This window comes from Balaenoptera ricei, chromosome 5 (assembly GCF_028023285.1).
Source record: "Balaenoptera ricei isolate mBalRic1 chromosome 5, mBalRic1.hap2, whole genome shotgun sequence".
NCBI lineage: Eukaryota > Metazoa > Chordata > Mammalia > Artiodactyla > Balaenopteridae > Balaenoptera > Balaenoptera ricei.
This window is the reverse complement of record NC_082643.1, coordinates 48,533,298-48,557,531: the sequence shown is the minus strand read 5'-3', so window position 1 is coordinate 48,557,531 and position 24,234 is coordinate 48,533,298. Positions and strand designations below refer to the sequence as shown.

The window sequence follows — 24,234 nt, the reverse complement described above, 5'->3', positions numbered from 1 at the left end:
TGTGCTTGTGGAATCATTGGGACCCATGGCACTAAGTAGAATTTCTCATAAAAAGGGTTCTATGACCAAACAATTTTGATAAACTGTAATATTGAATATTGTAGATTCTAGAATTCTAATGAATCCTGCTGTTTAAAAATTTTTTATTTTAAATTTTGTTTAAACCTATTTTTTTTAAACATTTATGACCTTGACATTTTTTTTCACACCACACCTATCAGATCTATCACAAGTTAGTACTCTAGACTTACACAGTTTAGGTTTCTAACTTTAAATATATTTTTCAATTTCTAAGTGTTTTTTAATTTTAAAAAACCTTATGTTCTCAATTAGAACAAAGATCTCTTACAGGTTTGTCTAGCATAATTTACCTTCTTAACTTTTTCAGTAAATCTTCAGTATCAAGATTAGATTCTAGAAGGGCTATCATAAAGAACAGAAGCATGTTCTTTATTCTCTAGAATGAAGAGTGATGAGTGAAGCTTAGAGGCAGATTTTGGCTCAACATGATTAAAAACTTAAAAGAATTTTACAGCTATCGTCAGTGGAAGTAGCTCCCTTGCAAATCAGTGAGGCTCCCACCTTGTGCCATGTTGAAGGACAGGCTAAATAACCCTTTTGCAAGGGTAGTATAAAGGGAATCTTATATTGGGTGGGTGGTTGGACTAATTAGCTTACAACTCCCAGAGTTTGTAAACTCTGGGAGTTTACTATATGTACTTTGAAATCCTGAGAACAAAGGTGTTATGGAAATGAAAAGCGTTATTCCCAGAAGTAATTGGTTTTTTTGCAATTTGTTTTATTCTTGAAAGGTGACACTTTCACATATGAGGATGTAGAGGAAAATGTTCTGCAGTATCTACACGATGGATCCTCTGCCCGGGAGGACAGCATGGAGATCTCAGTTACAGACGGCATCTCAGCAGCAACGGTGGATGTGAGGGTGGAGGTGTCACTGTCCGAGGCCCGGGGGCCTCGGCTGGCTGCTGGCGCCTCTCTGAGCATCACCGTTGCCAGTAAAAGCACAGCTATAATCACTAGGTCACATCTTGCTTACGTTGTAAGTTCTTCTGTTTGTCTTTTTGTCCACTGCACCCTCTGACTAGGCGGACTAGAAAGGGATGCCAGGGCTGAATATTTGGGCCATCAGGCATATGGCCATAAAAGAACTTTTTTCTCCCCTTCCCTATCGTTCTACTCTTAGGAGTAGTTACACTCTTTATTCCAGCTGCTCCCACCGTCTCCCAAGCAGACAAGTGAATGAGCAGAACATTGATGAAATCCCTATTTGTAGGGATGGGTGATTGTCACCTGGAAATAGTGCCAGTGTCAAAAAGCCCAAGTCCCCATATTTTAAGTTCCATCGATAATATTTCAAATGGGAATTTTAGGAGAAGAGCATTTTAGAAGAACTCACCTGGCCAGTGAATAATAAGTAATGGTATTTCAGGGCCCGCTTTTCACCAGCGTCTGTCTCAGGTCCAGCTCTGGACAGAGTGCTGGCATGCTCCTGTGGCAGGATTCCTGACTCACCCTCCATCCAGTGCCCCAAGAGAAGCAGTGTGGTTCGGGGACTAAGGGTAGATTCAGGAACTCTGTTGTTGTTTTTTCCACCAATCTGACCTTAATTTGATAAGTGATCCTGGCTAAATTAAACTCATCCTCTTTCCTTGACTTCACCTCTGGAGCTAAGGATAAGGAGGATAATTAATTTTATTTTTCATTTAAGTATGTTGTAAACAGATGTGAACTCTCCATGTAAAAATAATAATGAGTAGTTTTGACAAATACGCTGAAAATAAGAATAATTGTCTGAATGGTAATCATTCTTAGTATTGAATTTTTCCTTTGCTAATCGTAAAATTTCCACCAATAGCCTGGCCTTTTTAAAAAAAAACACTATATAGTTTTAAGTAATTCTTTTCTGAGCTGAATAGTCTGGCTACAAGATCTAGTCCTGAATAGTAGCATTAAGATAAAGCATTGGCCTGGGAACAATTGCTTCAGTTGCTTTTGCACAGATTTTCCCCTAAAATTGTCTTTTCTTAAATTATGGGAAACTGCGTTCCACCCTGATCCTTCTCATGGGTCTAGTATAGTTTCAGAACACCTTCGATTTTGTTTTTTAATTGATGGGTGAGTCTTACCATAGATTATGGTCTTTTGAATCTTATGAAACACGAATTCATAAAAATGTATGTATACAGATTTAATCAGTAGATCACCAAGGCTTGAAAAATGTTTGACAGACCAAAATAGGATTCCAGGAGCAGTTCCTTCCCATCAACTGCATATTATAAGCTGCAGATGAAAATGCAAGCCCATTGGCAACTGAACATGTATTTTCAGAAATTGATTGAATGTGAATTTACCCACTAGAGTGGAAAGACTCCAAAAGAATTATCCTAGCTCACTGAAAGCATAGCATATTTTAAAGACTTAGCTAAGTTATACACTAACTTTCTCTGACGGTTGTAGAAGAGTTTTGTACTTAATGTCATGGGGAAGTTTTTTCTAGACATGCATAGTTAGCGAGTTTGCTGTGAACATCCAGAAAAGTTGGAAAAGCCATCTGAAACCCTGGTCATAAATGGAGCAGAATATAAAAGGATAGGAACAGGTCAGCCTGTTCATAATTAGAGTATCATGAACTGCAAGAGGGTGAAGTGATGTCGGGAGAAGCAAAAAGCAAAAGTGGGATTCTGTGTGATTTGCTTCTTAATGGTGGTTTCCTGTACACAATTTGCTATGTACTGCAAGAAAACAAGTAAGGAAGGGGTGGTATGGGTTTTATAGTTAGAATGAATGGGTTCTAATCTAAGCTCACCACTTTTACTAGCGTAATAACCCTTGACAAGTCACTAAACTCCCTAGGGCTCAGTTTTCTCATTTGTAATATGGAGAGGATGATATAAGATTAATCTTAAATAACTAATAGATTTCTATGCACCAGCCAAAAATACACTAATTCAAAATAAGATACTATCTATAATAATATTACTTAACGCCTATTAGGTATAAATGTAACAAAATTGATGCTATGACTGACTATAAAGAAAATTTAAAGGAGTCTCTTGACAAAGTTTTAGAAATAAAAGGAGAATTTACCAGGGGGCCAGATAGAAGGTCAACAGAGCGATAGCATTTCTATTCATAAGCAAAAATAGCCAGTAAATGTAACTAAAGAGATGATACCACTTATAATAGTATCACAAAAATTATATTCTTTGGACTAAATCTAACAAAAAACAGACAGTACTTCTACAGGGAAAATTGTAATACTTAATTGGCAGACATTTAAAAAGCACTAAATAAATGACAAGATACGCCATATTCATGAATAGGAAGATTTAGTATCAAAGAGATAGCAATTCTCCCACAAGTGATCTTTCCATTCAATTGAGTTCCAATCAAAAGCCCAGTGGACTTTTTATGATCTTGATAAGCTGATTCTACAATATATAAGGAACAACAAAGGGCCAAAATTCTGAAAACGAATGACAGGAGGGCAGGGGCTTGCCCTGGCAGGTATCAGGATTCATTATAAACCTGTACTATTGAAAGCAGTATACACTGGTATATACTAGAGAGTCCAGAAACAGACCCACACTTGGGACTGTAATATAAAACAGCTATAGCAAGCCAGATCAGTGGAAACAGGAGAAACTATTTAACACATGAATCTGCACAAAATTACTATTCATATGTAAAAAAAAGACCAAGAACTTGTACTGCTACCTCATACCCTACACAGATATTAACTGTAGCAAATCAAGTACTTAAGTGTCATAAGTAAAAGTGTACAATTCTTTATAGGATATAGGTGAATATTTTCATGATATTGGGAAAAGGAAGAATTTCTTAAACTAGAAACAAAAAGGGCTAACTATAAAGAAAAAATTGATAAATTTGACTATATTAAAATTAAATTTATGTTCTCCCAAACACACCATAAATACAAAAAAACAAACAAGTTACAAATTGGAAAAAGATATTTACAACAAATACAACCAAAAATAACAAAGAAAATATAAAGAACGTCTGCAAATCAAGAAGAAAAAGATAATCCATTTGAAAAATGAACAGAAGACATCAGCAGGAATTTTAGAAGAGGAACCCATAGGGCCAATAAACATAAGGAGAGACATTCACCTTTTTAGACATCAGGGAAAGCAAATTAAGACTATATACCATTTAATACCAATTCAATTGGCAAAAATTTTAAAGTATGAAAATACCAAATGTTGGAGAGGAAATAGATCTACCGGAGGTTCTTTGCTAATGGAACTGTAAATTGGAACAACCACTCTGGGAAAGAATTTGGCCTTGTCTTGTGAGGATGAATGTTCATATGCCCTAATTGTTCCTCTCCTAGATTTCTATTCAGGAGGCACTTTCACAGGTACTCAAGATACGCACAAGAATATATACAAGAATGTTTATAGCAATACTATTTGTAACAGTAGTCTATTTGTAATAGCAAAAATATTGAAATAAGCCAAATGTCCATCAGCATCAACAGGATATCTTGTGGTGTACTTACTCTATGAAATATTAGAGAACACTCAAAACACATGAACTATAGCTGCACAGAACAACATTAATGGACCTTAGCAGTCTGCTACTGAGTAAAAAGAAAAATAAATTCCACAAGAGGAGTGTCTAACTCCCTTTTCTTAAGTTAAAAAAAACTGAAGCTACTTTATAATACTATATCAAACTATATCAAGAAATTCAAAGAAATAAGAAACAAGATCCAGGGTGATGGTAGGCCCAGGGACAGGATAAAAGAGGAGCTCATACATAAATGTTAATCATCAAAGTTCTAGTCCTTTGTTGAATGTTGGGTCAATAGATGTATAAATAATAAAAAGAAAATTAAAAAGGGAATGAATACAAAATGGGTGAGAAGGGCTTTGAGTAGAGGACAAAGTCTATATTCTTATGAATTTTTCACCCATGGTATCTTGGACATCCCAAAATAGTAATTTTCTTTAAACTATGACAGCATTTTCAGAAAAAAAAAAAATCCAACTGATTTCACACTGTTTCAAACCCAACAGTCATTTGAGATTTGAAAAATTATAAGTTGTGCCTGACATGAAATTTGCATTTTTTTGCCAAATTTAGCAATGTGGAATTAGAAGCTGTTCATTCTAATCAAGAGCCAGGAGCTCTGTCCTTGTAGTTTATCACCATCTCAGAAGATAATACCTTAGAACTCTTGGCTGTCTTCTAAAAATTCCCTCTCAGAGGATACTCACAGTAATATTAGGAAGTAGTCTTTTGGAAGCCTGCATATTGTATTTGATAACTCATGTAGAAAAATAGAGAAACTTTTAAAGTATAAATTTAGGGGAAATTTTCTGAAGTTTTGCAGCTTCGATGAATTTGAGATTCCTTCCATGCTGTTATCAAGTGATGTGAAGAAATATGGAAAATTCTATGATCTTGCACTGAGGCTCTGAACTGTCAACTTAACAAAGGTCTCTGGGGATAGAAATGAGAGCTGACTGAAACCTGCTGCCCCAGATCACCAGGCAGCCGTGCTCATATTCCTGATCTCGTACCTCAACTAACTGTACAACATAGCCATGCAAATTTGCATGTGAAAATACACTTGGCTTTGCAATATTTATTTTCATTGTTGCTGTGGTAAAGTGTAAAGTGCCCTCATGTTCACAGCCAGCTGCTCTAAAAGATGAATGACTCAGGGAATCTTTCCAAGAAGTTGTTGCCTCCCTCCTAGATATTTCCAAAAATATCCTTGAAGAAAGAAGAAATTGTTCATTAAGACATTCAATTATTGTCCATGTAGAAACACAGAAAGCCAATTTTATTTCTCAATAAACAGTGCAGAGGAAAGGGAAATAACTGATCTTTGTTAATATTGGGCATCTTGGGGGTTGAACATCCATAGGTTCGGTCCAGGTAGAATGAAATGCATAATTTCCTAAATTCTTTTGTTAAACTAAAATTTTTATCACGTTAAATATTACTTAAAGTGAGCCCTTGGCTAAGCTAAATACCTTCCATTCTTTGTTTCACAGAATTTTAAAATTGTTGTTATATGTTATAGTGGAATTTTACCTGTTTCTAAAAAGCAAACTATTCTTAGAAACTCTAGAAGAATCCTACAATAGTGTTTCTAGAAGGATGACATATTTCTGACTGTGTTTTGCTCTTCACTAGATGCTTGTAATAAAAACAAAACCTTGTGTGGCTCTTATAGTAACCATAGGACATCTCTTTGTCTTATGCCCCATACCTAAAGTGCATTTCCCACTATTATCTTGAGCTACTCTTCAAAGAAGACATTATCAAAAAGACATTTTAGGAGGAATAAATACTGGGATTTTCATGCAGTTTAAATGGTGTTCCTTTATCACAAAGGGAAAGAGATTTTTCCATTTAGTAGAGAAGGGAGCACCCGAGATCTTTACTGGAAATATTTATTCCTGCAAACGTGCATTCATGTCTTGCCTCATATTTGCCTAATTAGGATGATTCTTCCCCCGACCCAGAGATCTGGATTCAGTTAAGTTCTCTGCCTGTGTATGGTGCTCTCTTAAGAACCTCAGGACCTGAGGTGGAAGAACTCTCAGAGGTTTCCAATTTCACAATGGAAGACATCAACAACAAGAAAATTAGGTATATAACCACCTGGTGTTACGTGACAGAAGTTTTTTAAATTGTATTAAAATATGTAAGCAACTAACCAGTAGCTCCCTTGAAAGATTATGTTACCTCTGGTCCCATTGCTAAACAAAAATTCAGTCATCTTACTTGACCTGTCGGTGTAGTTCATTCATTCTGTTCTTCTCTTGGCCTTTGTAGGTACCTAGCTGCATTTGAGACCGGTGGTCATCTGGTTACTGACAGCTTCCACTTCTCGGTCTCTGATTTGGACCACAACCGCCTGGACAATCAGAGGTTTACCATCATGATCACTCCCGTCAAGGATCCACCCCAAGTCATTGCTTTCGCTGACCTTATCACCGTAAGTAGTTCAGATCAATGAACTGTGGGTGCTGTAGAGAGCGGGAGTCTGTGGCAGTGTGAATGAAGGATTTCTACCTAAATTGGCTGTCAAGTCCTTCCCCTCAAATATCTAGGCAATAGTATCAAGATACATATGGCTTTCAAGCAAGAGTTTTTCAAAAAGTATGAAAATAATTACATGCAGAAGATCAAATCATTATATCCACATTATTTAATTAGTCAACAAGTATTTGTGCCAGACATAAATCTAGATGTGTACAATATTTTGTATACTATGCTAGATGTATATAGCAGTAGGAGTAGGAATGTATCTTTTAAGAATTTATAGTCTAATGTTTGCAGCAACTAAAACATAGGGATATGGACAGTGTCCCCAGGTCACTTTTTTTTTTTTAATTTATTTTATTTATTTATTTTTGGCTGCGTTGGGTCTTCCTTGCTGCATGCAGGCTTTCTGTAGTTGTGGCGAGTAGGGGCTACTCTTCTTTGCGGTGTGCAGGCTTCTCATTGCGGTGGCTTCTCTTGTTGCGGAGCATGAGCTCTAGGTGAGCGGGCTCAGTAGTTGTGGCGCATGGGCTTAGTTGCTCTGTGGCATGTGGGATCTTCCTGGATCAGGGCTTGAACCTGTGTCCCCTGCATTGGCAGGCGGATTCTTTTTTTTTTTTTTTTTTTTTTTTTTTTTTTTTTTTTTTAATATTTTACTCTTTTTTTTTTTTTAAATAATTCTTTATTTTATTTATTTTTATTTTTGGCTGTGTTGGGTCTTCGTATCTGTGCGAGGGCTTTCTCCAGTTGCGGCAAGCGGGGGCCACTCTTCATCGCGGTGCGCGGGCCTCTCACTCTCGCGGCCTCTCTTGTTGCGGAGCACAGGCTCCAGACACGCAGGCTCAGCAATTGTGGCTCACGGGCCTAGTTGCTCCGCGGCATGTGGGATCTTCCCAGACCAGGGCTCGAACCCGTGTTCCCTGCATTGGCAGGCAGATTCTCAACCACTGCACCACCAGGGAAGCCCGGCAGGCGGATTCTTAACCACTGTGCCACCAGGGAAGCCTCCCAGGTCCCATCTTAAATGGATTGATACTTATCACTGTAAACAATATTGACAGCTCCTTGGGGTTGGGAGGTGAAATATAATGTACCTCGATCATGAAGTTACCTAGACCTGAATTCAAGTGCCAGTTCTGTTACTAGCTGACTGACCTTGGACCAATTATATAATCTTTCTTAGCCTCAGTTTCCTCATTTTTTAATAAATTTATTTATTTTGTTTATATTTATTTTTGGTTGCATTGGGTCTTCGTTGCTGCACGTGGGCTTTCTCTAGTTGCAGCGAGTGGGGCTACTCTTTGTTGTGGTGCGCGGGCTTCTCATTGCAGTGGCTTCTCTTGTTGCGGAGCTCGGGCTCTAGGCGCACGGGCTTCAGTAGTTGTGGTGCATGGGCTTAGTTGCTCCGCAGCATGTGGGAGCTTCCCAGACCAGGGATCGAACTCGCGTCCCCTGCATTGGCAGGCGGATTCTTAACCACTGCGCCACCAGGGAAGTCCCAATTTCCTCATTTTTAAAGTGTTACTATTCCTGTTACATAAAGGATTACTCTGATGATTAATAAAGTAGCACTAAAAAGCCCCAGTAGAGTACTGGCTCATGGTAGGGATTCCATAAATGTTAATTCACTTTCCTTCTTCTGCTCTATGTACATACCATAATGCCAAAAACTCAGGACTCCTGGTTTTCTTGAACAACTGAAAATTCATAAAACTGAGTTGTTTCTAAATGGTTCTGATATTCCACCTATTTTTTTTTTCATGTCCACACTTCGGGGCAATCATTTGGACCTTCCCCATTCCCAGAGTCAGGGTGACCTTCCACTTTGTAACTTGTAGATCTTCCTATATTTAGCCAGTAGTCATTCAGAAGTAAACGGCTTCATATCCAGCAGGCTAGCAAAAGACACTAGTGTCAGCTTGCAAAGTTAGCATACAAAACAGGGCCCTAAAGGAAAAAGGTAGCTGGAGCAACTGCTTTTACTCATAACCGATTTATTTTCCTCCTTGATGGTAAGATAAGCACTAGCTTTCAGGTATGGTGAGCCCTTTCTTCCTGCACACCTATAAACATACACTATCATGGGATAAATGGGACTTCCTGCTGGGAACTCCTATAGGACAGAGCTACCCTCATAGTATCCAAGGGAGGACTGGATGAATCATTCTGTAGCTGCAGGCTTTTGAACGTTGATACGGAAGGAAGGCAGCCATTCTGTCGTGCAGCTGTTCCAAGGTAGGTGATTAGAGTGGGCCAGAGCTGCTTTACAACCAGATCCATCATGGAAGGAAGCACAGCTTTGAAGGGAAACACGGAAGTCACCGTGTCTGAGCGTAGCTTCGAGAGGCGCTGAAGGATTGCCCGGTCCCAGCAGCTCGAACATTCCTCATCTCGTGGGTGCGTAGAGGATCTGCCTCCTCAAAGAAGTGGAATTGGTACTGGAAGGTCGCCCCAGGCAACTCTTTTCAATTCATTTCCTTTTACTGCAGTTACGTGCAACCGCCCAAGGACTCTCTCCAATCTTTTCTTTCTTAGGTTGACGAGGGAGGGAGAGCCCCACTCTCATTTCACCATTTCTTTGCTGCTGATGATCAGGACAGCCTCCAGGGTGACGCCGTCATTAAACTAAGTGCCCTGCCCAAGTACGGCTGCATCGAGAACACGGGGACAGGTAACTTGTTCCAGGCCTGGAGAGAAGGGAGCGTGGAGGTGGGTAACGGTCTGCAATTAACCTGGATCTGGAGAACTAAAGCGGGAATGGAACCATTTCAAAGAAATGGAAGGAGGGAAGGTTTCATTGACTCAACAAAAATTGAGTGTTTCCTGTATGCCAAGCACTCTTTTAAGCACTGGGGATATATCAGTAAACAAAACAGACAGAAACCCCTACTTTCATGGTGCCTTAGATCCCGGTGGGAGGAGACAGATAAGAAACCTAATAAATGAAAAAACTGTGTAAGACGTCAGGTCAGTCAGTGCTATGGGAAAAACTAGAGCAGGGTGAGGGGATTTGGAGTGCCAGCAATGGGGACGCAGGGGCTTGGGGATTGCACTCGGAACTGAGTGTCAAGGAAATAAAATTTCCTGTCCTTTTATTGTGAGGCAGCTGCAGTTTAGCTGAACCATAGCCTACGTCTCAGCTTTTTCTAAGGATATGACATGAATTGAACTGCATGCTTGTCTCTCTGTGACCCTCTCCTCAACGTCCCTCCCCCCGCACCATCTACCCTGGACCCACTGGTTATCACAGAGAAGGGGAGGGGAGAGGGTGGATACCGTCCACAGGTCCGCTGAGACCACAGTGACGGGCAGTTGAGACAGCTCCTGGCAGGTGACCATCCTGCTGCCTCTGCAGTGAGAGGCCTGAGTGCCAGCGCGTGGCTCTAATTGGTGTGCGGCTAGCAGCTCCCACAGAGAGGCCACTGACTGAAGGCGTCTGTGACCAGCGCGGTGCCCGGGATTTGAGCCTGGTTACCGGAAACTCATTTAGCAGGGGTCATGTTTTCCTATAGAAAATCTTGAGTCTTTTCCCCATCTTGCCTCTCAGTGTGTGCTCTTAGATTTGTTTATTGCTGAGTTAGATTTATCTCAACAAATGTTTATACAGTGGATGTAAAAGGTGAATAAGACACAGCCCCTGCCTCAAGTGGGAGACAGATATGAAGACTGATAAATTACAATCATGAAACGCCGGGACAGGGAAAGGAGGAAAGCACTGAGAAAGGACATAGGACAAGACAGTTACTTTTGCCTGGAAAGGCAAGAAAGTCGGAGGAAGCAACATTTGAGTTGGAACTTGAAGTGTCAGTGGGAGTTGCTGTGGGCAGAGGGAAAATGGCATTTCTCACAGAGGGAAGAGCACGAGCAAAGGTGGGGAATCATGAAAGGATGGTTGCCCCCGGCCTTCTCTTCTCTCCAGGTGATTTCTTATTAAGCTTTTTTTAACATCGTTTTATGCTAACCTGGAGTACATGCAGAAGTGAAATTTCTGGCAAGCCTCAGCCTCTCTTAAAGTGGTTTGCAGACCTTAATGTGCGTAAGACTCACCTGGAGGGCCTGTGCAAACACAGTTTCCTGGGCAGCAACCCCAGAGTTCCTGTTTGAGGAGGCTGATGAGACCCATGTGTTTGCATTTCTCACCAGCTCGCAGGCGAGGCCATTACTGCTGGTCCACACTTGGAAAACCGTTGCTCTACATTAGTATGAACCTGGAAGTAAGGAAAAGACGTTCAGGGGGGCAAATCATTGTTCCAAGGCACATCGTGTAAGGACCCACCCTTTGCTCCATAGGAGTTCAGAACCAAGTCTGTTTTATACAGATGAAACTAGCTACCTAGATTCAGAATTCAGCTGATCAGAAGAACATCTTTTTAAAAACATTAGAAGAAGTAACTTTCAGTTCATACCGGCAAGATGCAAGAAACAGAATAATCATATTGTCTGGTATGAAATCTAGCAGCATGGATAATCTACATTCCTTTAGTACCAGCACAACCAGGGCAGGGCCCACCTTGACTACCTGTCGGGCATCACTGTGTTCCAGTGCAATGCAGTAATAGATGTTCATGATGATAGCCTGCACACATCAAGAATGACTTAATTTGCACATAGTATATTCTGTTTAAGAAGGCAAGGAAGAACATTAATGAGAGTGAGTTATGTGAAAAAATAGAAGGTTCAGTTTTAAAAATTGAAAGGGCTGGTGCTTAAAGCTTCAGTGGCAGATTCACTTGTTGAATAGCTTGTTTTCTAAGACAGAAAGTAAGTCATTATTCTATTCAAGTATATTTTTAGGCACTATTTACTTAGGCTATTTTTGACCCAAATAAAGATACTATATTTCTTATATTTACAGTGATCAAAGGAAAGAGAAAATAAAATTTGAAGGAATTATAGCAATTCCTTTTGGAAACCCTGAACTGTATGCCCTAGGGATTATCAGGTCACTGGTCACTTAGAGCCCTCTATTCTTCTGGTGTCAAGAGGAATCATATCTGAGGGGTAAAATTTAAGAAAATTCCTGTCACTGAAAAAAATAATATTTGCCTTGAGTTCTTATTTCAAACAAATTATAAGTGAAGCATTTTCATTCCTAGTCTTTTCATTGGGAGGTAAACGAAAAATGACCCTGTCTGCAATCTAGGAAGTCAATGGCCTTTTAATATATGACCTAATCTTTGCAGATCCTCTATCTACACTTTTCTTTGTTGATGTATATCCAGGGAGTGTTTGAAGACACAGGGGTTTCTTTTTTCTCCTCTCTTTAGAAGAAAATGTAACAATTTAAAATCAATCAATTACAGAGACTTAGACCAAGTAAGAGACAAGTCATCCATCATTTAGACAGTGCTTACTCTTCCCCTTGGCCTTTGGGGTTGGGGTGAAAAGAAGAGGTAACCAGAGCCAGCACTTCCTATGGAGCTCTGAGTGGTACTTGAGCATCTCAGTACCTGAACTGCACCCGAGCTCTGGATGGTCCCTGAGCATCACAGCAGCCCTGGTGTACCATCCCAGGGGCTGAGCACTAGCCCATGCAGAGGTTTCCTTTAGGAACTGAATAGTCAAATGAAAACATGCTTAAGGAGATGTTTCTTAGATAAAAAGGTATGCAGTTAACCTTTTCTTGTGTAAAGAAAGAAGGTTCCTCTTGCAGAGTGGTTTTGAAATTGACTAAAGCTTAAGGTAAAACCTTTACTATTGTATCAATACTTGTCCCATGACTTATTTTATCAAATATTTCTAACAAAACAACCACTGATTCTAGGCTCTATGAAATAATAACATTCAGAGTGCTTTCATGCATGTTATCTCATTTGATTCCCATTTGTAGATGAAAAATAGTGGGGAAACTGGGATCCCATCCCAAGTCTTCCAATTCCGCTCTCCCACCTTTATTCTCAAACATATTTTCCTCTTCTGTTGATAGTGCTGTCAGGCTTGCTGGTTCAGCCCAGGAAGCAGGAATTGATGGATGAAGGTAAAAGTTCCCTCTCGCTGTTGATGCAGGTGATCGATTTGGCCCTGGAACTACCAGTGACCTAGAAGCATCATTCCCTATTCAGGATGTCCTGGAAAACTACATTTACTACTTTCAGAGTGTTCATGAAAGCATTGAGCCAACCCATGACGTTTTCAGTTTTTATGTAAGTGATGGAAACAGTCGATCAGAAATCCACCGCATCAACATCACCATCGAGGTAAAGACTTCGCAAGTTGGATAAGTGGGGCCTTTGACCACAATATCCCACCATTAGATAGCTTTATGTGAACTCAGAAAGCAAAGAAGATTGGGTTTGACCTTGAATTTTAGAGGTCAGTTTTTAAAATATAACCCTGACCTTTAGGAAACTTGTAGAATTAAGGCTGGCATTTGGGGATGGTCTGACTTGGAAATCTGAATTTCCATTTCAGAGTAAAATCTCTGTTCTGTGTGAAAACAGTTTGTGACGGTCAGACAGAGAAACCTTGCCAGTCTCATATTAGGTGAAAAATAGCATATGCTTATTTTTCCCTGAAATTATTGTATGCGGTTCTATGTGCATACTTGCCTTTTCTTATATTTTTTACTGCATTTATTCATTACACTGTAACATGAAAGAAATGTGTTCCTCGGTGCTGTATTTATTCTCATTTGAGCAACTACATAGGCTTGCTCTGTCACCCCAGGGAGAGAGATAAAAGATAAAAATCAGAATGGAATGCCCTCTGCCTTGAGAAAATAAAACATGGCACTCTCGGCACCCTTCAGGGACAGTGGTTGAGGGGTGCTGGCATGAGGATGGGGGGTCAAGGAGATATCTTTAGACACCCACAGTTTCAAATATGTGTCCTCCTACAGGTACTGTGCCATGCTTAGTCTTCTAAGACTGTTCTGATTTCAAATAATGTGCCCTTTTATCCCCCAAATATACTTGTCTAACCACATGTCCATATTTTTGGTCTGGAAAATGTCATCCTTATACCTATGGAAAATACCTGAGAAGATTTCTATAGCATGTCCATCAGTGTCTTTTCAAGGGGATATTTGGTTTGTGTGACCTGCTCGCCTTTCAACCTAACCATTTTGAGTGGGAATTAAAGATGGTGACATATTAGATACAAACTACTATGCATAAAATAAACACCAAGGACCTACTGTATAGCACAGGGAACTATATTCAATATCTCATAATGATCTATAATGGAAAATAATCTGAAAAAAATATCTATATAACTGAACCTCTTTGCTGCATACCTGAAACTAACACAACTGTATTTCAATAATAATAATAATAACAATAAAAGACAATGACATGTTACATGCTATTTCGGTAGTGAAAGTTAATGTGGTGGTGTTACTTTCTCTGAATAATGCATGTTATTTTTTTCTTCTTAAACCAGTATCTTTGTGAGACCTAATATTTTATGCTTTAATCAGAGGAAGAATGACGAGCCTCCCAGGATGACCTTGCGGCCCCTTGGCGTGCAGCTGAGCTCGGGAGTGGTGATAAGCAATTCTTCTTTGAGCCTGCAGGACCTGGACACTCCAGATAATGAGCTGATTTTTGTATTGACAAAAAAGCCTGGCCATGGTAGGGCACAACTGCTATGGGAAGCTTCTTAATTGAGGTGCCCGATGGGTTATTAGAATAAACACATAGATTTCAGCTGATCATTCCTCTGCCTTGCTGGTGTGTAGCCCACTCTTTGCATCAAAGTATAATCAAATTCACAGGTAGCTAATATTCTTTGGGGTCACAGTAGACTCTGGTTGCTCTGAAAGCCTGAATCCTGGGTAATTGGTGTCCCTGAAATTCAATTTCAGCTGTTTTCTTGCTTTCTTATGTAACCTCAGGCAAAACAAGTTTTCAGAATCTGCACATCCTCTTCTCAGAGCAGGCATCACTGCTTGATCATCATGGGCCATTGCATGCAAGCAACAGCATAGCAGCCTTGAAATTAATCACAAAAGGTGTTCACTTCAGGTTAGAGGCGTGGTAGACATCTTTACGAGCTTGTTCCTTTTGCAAAGAAAGCGCTTTTCCTGATTAAACCAGAAGTTTAGAAAACCACCATGGGACTCTTCTACGTACTTCTTTTCTAAGTGCCATCCCCCTAGTATTAGCTAAAGCTCTGCAACTTTCATCTCCCAAGTGGTATCTTAGCCCATCCTAATGGCTATTGGCCTTTTGAAGATGTAACTGTTGTTGATGGAGAGCTAGCAGGTGAGGTCGTTGGTCATTGCATTTTAGCTTGCCTTCATCCACTTTCACTTTCTTTAATGAAGCACTTTAACTGTCCCTTTGTGGTACACATGACCTTGAAAACAGAAAAATATGCCGCAGCCCGAAGATGCTGAGTGTCTTTCTGAATTTAAAAGGAATTTAAAATATATTCCTCTCTCCCACCCCAGATGCCCCAGGCGGAAGGCAGCAAGTGGAGAGTGCTATCTTCACCTTGCAGAAGGTGAAAATAAGGTTTAGATAATGAAGTGAGTTTGAATTCATGGAGAGAGATTTGATTCCTAAGCCACCATATTACTGTATCCACCTGTGTCTCCTTAAGAGATTTTTAATGAGGAAAAGCAGAACTTTGTCTTCTTTATTTGGAGCTGAGGCCATAGAGCTTCACCCTGTACTTCTATGTAAAATGCTGATTTTTTGGTCATTTATGTGCCACCATGAGCCTCTGAGGGGCTTGGCATTCTACCCAGGCTCGAGCAGTTGACAAAATCAGACAATGTTTTGGTGCCATATATACTCTACCATTGTTTCTTTCTTTTTCTTTTTTTCGCTTCCTTCCTCAGGTCATCTGCTCCAGAGGCAAACTGCTTCTGAGCCTCTGGAGAATGGGAGGGTTTTGGTCCAAGGCTCCTCCTTCACCTACCAGGATATCCTGGCCGGGCTGGTTGGGTACATGCCTGGTGGTCCTGATGTGGCAGTGGATGAGTTCCGGTTCTCCCTCACTGATGGACTCCACACAGACACAGGGAGGATGGAGATATACATAGAGCTGCCTACAGGTGACACCCCCCACTTGGCTGTAAACCAAGGCCTCCAGCTCTCAGCAGGTACCACAGGGATGGAAGAGAGTGGCCGTGGTTTCTTCTTTGTTGGTGTGCAGTACTTCCTTCCATGTCAGCTCTGTGGGAGGATCTTGAACTGGGTGTGCAGAATCTGGGGAGACTAGTGTTGGGGAGAACTGTGGTTTTGGGGACACTAAGAGTTGTGAATGACAAATGTGAAACCTCTGAAGTTCTTTGGACCTCTGTCTGTGAATTTGAGAAAAGATTGAGAAGAGCTTATAGTATTCCCAAGGTCCACAAAAATCTTCATTTATCCAACTACTCGTAGGCCCAGGTCTCTTAGAACATTGCTACTGCCCAACCAACTCCATGGAAACAAACAACAAAATCTAGCAGGATTTTCAAGATGCTTATTTTTTAAAAAAAGGCATGGAGGGGCAATTGGGAAGTCATCATGCACTAAGAGAGATTATGTAAATAATTGAGAACCATTAGATATGGTGTTCTAGGGTCTAATGTTCACAGTTTTACTTATGGATAAGCAACACTGAAGGACTTGTGACACATGTCAGTCTTGGAGTCAGTTTGCAGTAGAGAGTTACTTAATTAGAGAGTGGGCTTTTTTTCCACAGAGCATCTGTGTCCCACTGGAGTTCCATTTGCTTGTTTATTCTTAGTTTCACATGTATCTTGTAGTGAAAAATATATGGTATAATGGTATTTGAAAATTTGGAGATTCCCAAAGGTCTCAAGTATTAGGTATGGGACTTAACTTTGCCCTATTTACAAGCTAATGAGTTATCCTCTTACTGTTTCACGGATGCTGGTAGAAGACACGAGATTCCTTGGCCAGAGACAAAGTACTTTGTGACAGCACAGCACGCAGCATTGCCACGAGCAATTTTGCATCTATTCGCAATGCCCTCCAAGTCCCATGGGGGTGACGCGGAGGGCCCAGATGAATACCTCCGTGTGCAGTGTAATGCATTACAGAAGAGAAACACTGAGCTTGGGGAACTCCCCATGTTATAGTAGCAATAAGCAAGGCTGATCTTTGTCCCAGAGGAAGATGTCATCTCATCCCTCAGGGTTACTCGCCGAGAATGGCCTGCGTAATGAGTGGTCAGGCCTTGCATTCTTGGCATTACCCAGCAAGAACACGCAGGGACACTCAGGGCCCATGGTGGATTGCCACTGCAAACACTAGTATGTATTACACATGAGTGACTAGGACCTACTTTATAAGAATTTACTATTTTTAATGTGAGACAATGGCTGGAGAGGAAAGCGAGGGGGAAGACCCTGAGAAGACGTGTTTTCCAGGAGACAGTGCCTTGTCTCTGTCCCCAACACCTGAGCGAGCCTTCCAGGGCCCAGTGCTCAGGTCTCCCTGCTCTGTAACCCTCACCATATATTCTGTCTTGAGGAACAATGATTCTGACTCTTCAGTCTGAGAGGGCAACAGATATGTTTGTGAGTTTATGTAAAGCTGTTTTTTAATGATTTGGTGATCCTTAAGTAAATAAATTAGGTCCAAGCAGGTTTCATCATAGGTCTGGGAGTCATTTATATCACAGAACTAGGAGTTATTACATAGATCTAGATACTAACTGAAAGGTCACGGGCGTAGGGCGAGCACAGGTAGAGAGTGAAAATGTATCAGAAGAGAAAAGGGGCTCAGATCTAAACTCAAGGGGTGATTGATTAGCAAATTGGGAAGTTGGGACTATTCACTTATGGAAATTAAACTTCATTCATCTGGAAACAGAAGGGCAGGCAGCTGATACTTCCTTAGACCAGGGAGTGTGTGTTAATTTAGTCTCCAGTCTCCTAAAATCATTTGACGTCCTATTCAAAAGCAATGATGGGGAATGACCTAATCTATCCCATTCTCTTCCAGGGTCCGTAGCGCCCATCACAGAACAGCACTTGAAAGTGACAGATATTGACTCAGATGACCATCAGGTGATGTACATCTTGAAGGAAGATCCTGGTGCAGGGCGCCTGCAGTTGGTAAAGCATGACAGCCTGGAGCAAATCTCCGTTAAAGGCCCCATCCAAAGTTTCACCCAGGCTGATATCAGCCAAGGTCAGCTGCTTCTCTTCTGCCAACCCAGACTTCCAGAAACTCCACCCCCCAGTAGTCAAATGAGAGTTAAGTGCCTGGTAGCCTATGGCAGCAAACTGAGCACTTTTGTTTTGAATTAAGAGCTGAGTTATAGCTTCATTTATTCTTTCTTGTCTTCTCAATTTTTTTGGTTTTGCAAAAAACTCTCCTTCTTGGCTAAAATGTGTTCATGCTTTGACATAGCATTGATGAAATTGGGGGCTATTATAGACAAAAAAATCATTTTGACTTGCTATGATGCTAAAAATGTGTGTGAGAGAGAGAGGAAAAAGAAGTGAATTGGGATGGATTAAGGTGAAAATTATGCCTGCCTTAGGTGAACAATTTATATCTCTTTCCAGCTCCCCAAAGATCACAAGTTAATGAACTAAGCAAAATGGAAGGGCATAAATTGGAGCTGCCTGAGGGAGATTACATAGCTCATCCCTCCTCCAGGAAATGCTGATGGAATGTAAAAGCATAAATGTTAAATGCTGCATAGTTACTGTACAGTGCTTTCAGGGGTAAAAAAGGAAGGAAAGTTACATATTTGGGAGGAAAGTAATCCAACGTCATGTAATGATGTGCAGATCCATTTAGAGGTGGAAATGTGTCCCCCTAGGAGAAGAAGGTCCCGTCTGCACTAACGCCCAAAATTGATGGCAGCCAAAATCTCATTAGACATGTTTAGCGAAGGGAGTGGAGTAAGTCCTTAATTATTCCATGCCTCAGTGTCCCTTTTGAGAATATGAGAGCAGGCACCTCTTCCTAGATGTTTGGCTATCTTTTCATTGCTAGGTACTTATAAGTGATCCTGTGGGTTAACAAAAATGTAATATATTGCATTTTTCCCTTTGGATCCATTTGACTTCTAGGTAGAGTTTATTTATTTTGTTCATCCATTTCTTTGTTGGTTGGTTATATCCGGTGTCTTTCCTAAAATGAATTAAGGCTGTCCTGGGAAATGGGAGTGACAGCTTCTGGGAGAATGTGGGCTGCAGCTCTCTGTCCTCTTGCCCTGTGACATGGATATTTAACAGGGTCACACCAGTGACGTGGGTCCGGTGAGTGCACATTTTCCACGTGAGCAGTTTTGCTGATCTAGTTTATTCATGAGACTTCTTTAGAGTCTTCCACAGATGCCAAGCCTCAACTGTAAGCAATGCTACTTGCTACTTAGGATGATTTTATCATGATGGAGTCATTGATGATGAGGAAGTTGCTAGTGGGAGATGAAAGGGAGGAAATGAAAACATTAGATTAAAATATCAAAAGCAATGTCTAAGTGAGAAGGGGTTAATTGATTCACTGGTGTGAATACCAACTGAATTCTCACCTGACATTTCAGAAATAAGGGCAGAAAACACTAATAGCAAATCTTGATTTTCTTGTCCTTGTTACAGGCCACATAGAATACAGTCATGGAAAAGGAGAATCTGGCGGGAGCTTTGCTTTTAAATTTGATGTGGTTGATGGAGAAGGCAACAAATTGATTGGCCGGTCATTTTCCATCAGTGTTTTGGGTAAGGGGGCACTGGGTCTCTAAAAGTCCTCCAGCAGTTCTGAGGTCGAATGGTGCATACTGTGCTCACCTTGAGGCTTGAGCCTTTCCTTTAGGTGCTCATGTGGAAATCTGGAATCATATCCTGTCTGTTGTGCGAAGCCGTGGCTCCTTGATACGCTCTCTGAGGGACAGGCCTGGAGACTATTCTGATCTTACCCCTGGACGCCAGGCCCAGAATTGAAGAAAGGAGGCTAAAAATGATCCCATTTCAAATCACTCTTTCTGATATTTTCAGAAGAAGACAAATCCCCACCAGTCATCACCACCAATAAAGGGCTGGTCTTGGATGAAAACTCGATGAAGACAATCACCACTCTGCAGCTCTCTGCCACTGACCAGGAGACGGAGCCTGCAGAACTGATCTACAGAATCACCAGAGAGCCCCAGCTGGGCCACCTGGAACACACAGCATCACCAGGTAAGCCCATCATCTCTGACTTCATCAAACCAAAAGCTGGGATTTAGGAAGCGCTGAGGGCAGCCACTCTGTGTGTACACATTCACCTTGAATCTGCCTTTGTTGGTATTTATTTTTGGCATCACTAGTTCTGACCATTATATACTGCCTCGCATTATACTTAGAACAAAGTATGCTCAATGATTACTTACTGGAAGTTGAATTAAAAATTACAATTTGATATCAACAGTCTTGGCTCCGTAACTAGAATTCAACAAGTAACAAGTGAGCATGCATGTTGAGGAAGACCTTGGTTTAGCTGCTACAGAGGAAAAAAAAAAAGATAAATAAGGTATAACCACAACCTTTAGAGTCCTCTGTTGGATAAGATAAGGAACCTCTGCATATAATCATACATAAGGGAAGAAGATAGCAGGTATTTTAAGAACTGTATAAACCTGCTATCATAGGAGTTCAAAAGTGAAAGAAGCTACATCGGGTGTGAAGGTGCAAAGAGGTGGCATTTAACAGTGCACTTGAAAGATAGAATTTGGGCTGACAGAAACTGTGTTATTCCCAGAGATAGGAACAGCGTGTGGGCACATTCCAAAAATTATGAGTGGGCCAGTTTTGCTAAAGCATATATTCTGAAAATAGTAGTTGATTGGGCTCATGGGTAGATTGAGATTTTTACGGAGGGTCTTCAGAGTGGCGATCAGTAATCTCTATTTAATTCGATAGGCAATAGGGAGTCACCGCAGAATTATGAACAGGGAGGGGAAGTGAAATTCATCTAGTGTCCAACAGGATGAACTGAAAGAAAAAGGAGGCAGTGCCATTGGGTAGGAAGTTTCTCATTTGGCCAGGTGCAAGCTAGTGAGGCTTCACGTGGAGGGGCAGCAGCGGGAATAGCAAGATGAGAATAATAGAAGAGATTATTCCTGGTACCTTGTAAGTATCCAGTAAACAGTAGCTGGTGGAAGGAAGGAAGGAAGCAGTTAATTTCAGGAGGAGAACCTATAGAACTTGGCAGCTTGAATGGATGTGAGGGATAAGCGATATTTGCTGAATAAACAACTAAAGGTAGAATTGTCTTTATTTGGTCCATCCTAGAAGCAGTGTCAGCTTGCAGGAAATTTAGATCATTGTTTTCTTTGGATTTCAGGTTACAGATTCTTCATTCATTCAACCACGGAAATAGCGAAACAGAGAAAGTACTTGCCCTGATGCTGGGAATCAGATAGTAAGCAAACAAGCAAGCAAATATATCATATGTCAACGGTGATAAGTTAGGGGGTGAAATGAGGGTGTTCTTGGGGTGCAGGGAGCAAGGAGGCGAGGGAAGGCCTCCCTAATAATAAGATGACATATGAGCAGAGATCTGAAGAAAGTGAGGGAGCCAGCCATGCTGACATGTAAAGGAAAGAGCATTCCAGACAGGGGATTGGCGAGTGTCAACATCCTGAGGTGGGATCAGCCAGACCTATCACATTCCAGATGCAGCAAGGAGACCAGTATGGCTGGGGCGGAGTGAGTGGGGGAGAGAGTGGGGTTGCATGGAGGACCGCACTGGAGGGGCAGCCGGTGGAGGTGAACATGTCTGGGTCCAGCGTGATGGTGGAGGAGGGAGTTATGTGTATGGTGGGAGGGCATGGGGAAGGATGGACAGATTGGCCAAAATCCCTAATGCAGATTAAAGCCAGTGCGCTCCCCTTTTGTCCCAGAGTTCCTGGGGGCAGTATGCAGATCAGCACTCCCGAGACCTTGGCTGCTTGAGATACCTGATAAATCATTCATGAGCTAATTGCTTCTGCCAGAATTCTGTCAGGTTGCTGATTATATCTCTCCAAAGATGAAAGGGCTGACTCTCGGCTGTTGTGTTAGGCAACTGCATTTACACTGCACAGAGCTCCAAGAGGCTTGGAGCTTCACGCAAGGCACTGCCAGCTGCTGGTAAGTCCCAGCTCTGGCTCTTCTCTGACCCCCAGGCTGTGTTGAGTCCTGTGTGAGGCTGCCCCAAATTCGCTTTTTCTGTTTTTACAGTCTCAGCCTTCACTGGGCTTAAATCCTGGATGCCAAGACTAGGCCAGCACTGCTCAGGGTACCACCCATAGGGGATCACACTTCTCCCTCCTCTTGGGAAAGCAGCCTCCCGAAACAGAGGGAGGGACGCTCCCTTCACCTGCCCTTTCCCACCAGGCTTGACTTCCTAATCCACGTTCTCTCCCGCCCCCACCATTTCTTCTCAATCCTCCTGTTTCTAGAGATTCTAAGTAGACCAGATAGGAAGATCTTGACTCTCGGGGGGCCCCTCTCCATCTCTAATGGAGCAGGGCTTCCCTGCCCCTCCCACATCATCAGCCCCGCAGTCCTTTCTATAGCATTTAGTCAGCATTCTCTCCTTCCCTGTCTCCCCTAAGTGGAACTGTATTCATGAATTCAATCCTTTTTAAATGTCAAAGCTCTCCCTTCAGAGGACGTCCATGCTGATTATGGATCAATCACCCTTTCTGAAGGCGGCTGGCTGCAGCTTGGAGAAAAGCACCTCACCCCATTTGTCTCCGTGGGTGAGGATGGGTCTACCAGGAGCTGAGGCTGGGCTGGAGCCTGTTTCCAAGAAGAGCAGAGCAGCCTCTAGACCAGTGTCTGTAGTGCAGGCACTGAGATATGTGGGGACCGGATGCCTCTGGGGGTTATCATTTGCCACCAGTGCTTGCACACGTCGTCTTGATGGTTAACTATGAAGTGCACTTAGCCTTGTGCCATCTCTCTTCGTCAGCTGAATGTGATTGTTCTCTTTAGGTACAAAAGGTGTAAAGGTCCTCTTTTCTCCCCGCGAGGAGTCACAGGGAGCCACGTGTCCATGGGAACCGTGCGGAAGACAGCCGCGAACCTCCTCCCCCAGAGGAGAGCCACGTGAGGCTCTAGTCCCTGTGTGGGCTCTTTGCAAGGTTGAGGGCCCACACCCTCATGTCAGTGACCCTGAGGACCCTCTCCTTCTTGGGAAATTAGAATAAGAAGTTGTATTATCGGGATAGAAGCTAAGCTGCTGGAACAAAGAGACTGCAAAATACAGTACCTTCCACAAGAAGTTTATTTTTGCTCACAGCAAAATCCAGAGGCAGGTGGCCCAGAGTGTACTGTCATCATCCCCCAACCAGCAGCCAGGGAGGAAACACCAGGGGCGCCCACATCTATTTCTTTTCCGGGAGTATTACTGGAAAAACCCATATCCCTTTTTTTTTTTAAGTCCTCCTTTTTTTAACATCTTTATTGTAGTATAATTGCTTTACAGTGGTGTGTTAGTTTCTGCTGTATAACAAAGTGAATCAGCTATATGTATACATATATCCCCTTATCTCCTCCCTCTTGCGTCTCCCTCCCACCCTCCCTATCCCACCCCTCTAGGTGGTCACAAAGCACCGAGCTGATCTCCCTGTGCTATGCAGCTGCTTCCCACTAGCTATCTATTTTACATTTGGTAGTGTATGTATGTCAATGCCACTCTCTTACTTCATCCCAGGTTACCCTTCCCCCTCCCCATGTCCTCAGGTCCATTCTCTATGTCTGTATCTTTACTCCTCTCCTGCCCCTAGGTTCTTCAGAACCTTTTTTTTTTTAGATTCTATATATATGTGCTAGCATACGCTATTTTTCTCTTTCTGACTTAACTTCACTCTGTATGACAGACTCTAGGTCCATCCACCTCACTACAAATAACTCAATTTCATTTCTCTTTATGGCTGGGTAATATTCCATTGTATATATGTGCCACATCTTCTTTATTTGTTCATCTGTTGATGGACACTTAGGTTGCTTCCATGTCCTGGCTATTGTAAATAGTGCTGCAGTGAACATTGTGGTGCATGACTCTTTTTGAATTATGGTTTTCTCAGGGTATATGCCCAGTAGTGGGATTGCTGGGTCATATGGTAGTTCTATTTTTAGATTTTTAAGGAACCTCCATACTGTTCTCCATAGTGGCGGTATCAATTTACCTTCCCACCAACAGTGCAAGAGGGTTCCCTTTTCTCCACACCCTCTCCAGCATTTATTATTCGTAGACTTTTTGATGATGGCCATTCTGACTGGTGTGAGGTGATACCTCACTGTAG

General features: G+C 41.7%; 1 protein-coding gene across 4 annotated transcripts in view; it reads left to right on the top strand.

Moving 5' to 3' along the window:
- FRAS1 (Fraser extracellular matrix complex subunit 1) overlaps positions 1-24,234 on the top strand; it is a 447,355-nt gene that overhangs the window by 344,482 nt on the left and 78,639 nt on the right. Inside the window, exons 38-48 of one of the 4 annotated variants that reach the window (XM_059922797.1) lie at positions 813-1,060; positions 6,503-6,651; positions 6,838-7,000; positions 9,583-9,718; positions 13,054-13,244; positions 14,465-14,618; positions 15,833-16,096; positions 17,952-18,140; positions 19,562-19,681; positions 19,958-20,140; positions 21,285-21,639. In XM_059922797.1, the coding sequence (XP_059778780.1) occupies positions 813-1,060; positions 6,503-6,651; positions 6,838-7,000; positions 9,583-9,718; positions 13,054-13,244; positions 14,465-14,618; positions 15,833-16,096; positions 17,952-18,140; positions 19,562-19,681; positions 19,958-20,140; positions 21,285-21,346 (1,859 nt within the window). In that variant the 3' untranslated portion in view covers positions 21,347-21,639. Of the gene's footprint in view, positions 1-812; positions 1,061-6,502; positions 6,652-6,837; positions 7,001-9,582; positions 9,719-13,053; positions 13,245-14,464; positions 14,619-15,832; positions 16,097-17,951; positions 18,141-19,561; positions 19,682-19,957; positions 20,141-21,284; positions 21,640-24,234 lie in introns of those variants that run through there. The other 3 variants (XM_059922794.1, XM_059922793.1, XM_059922796.1) reach the window with 3 other exon arrangements.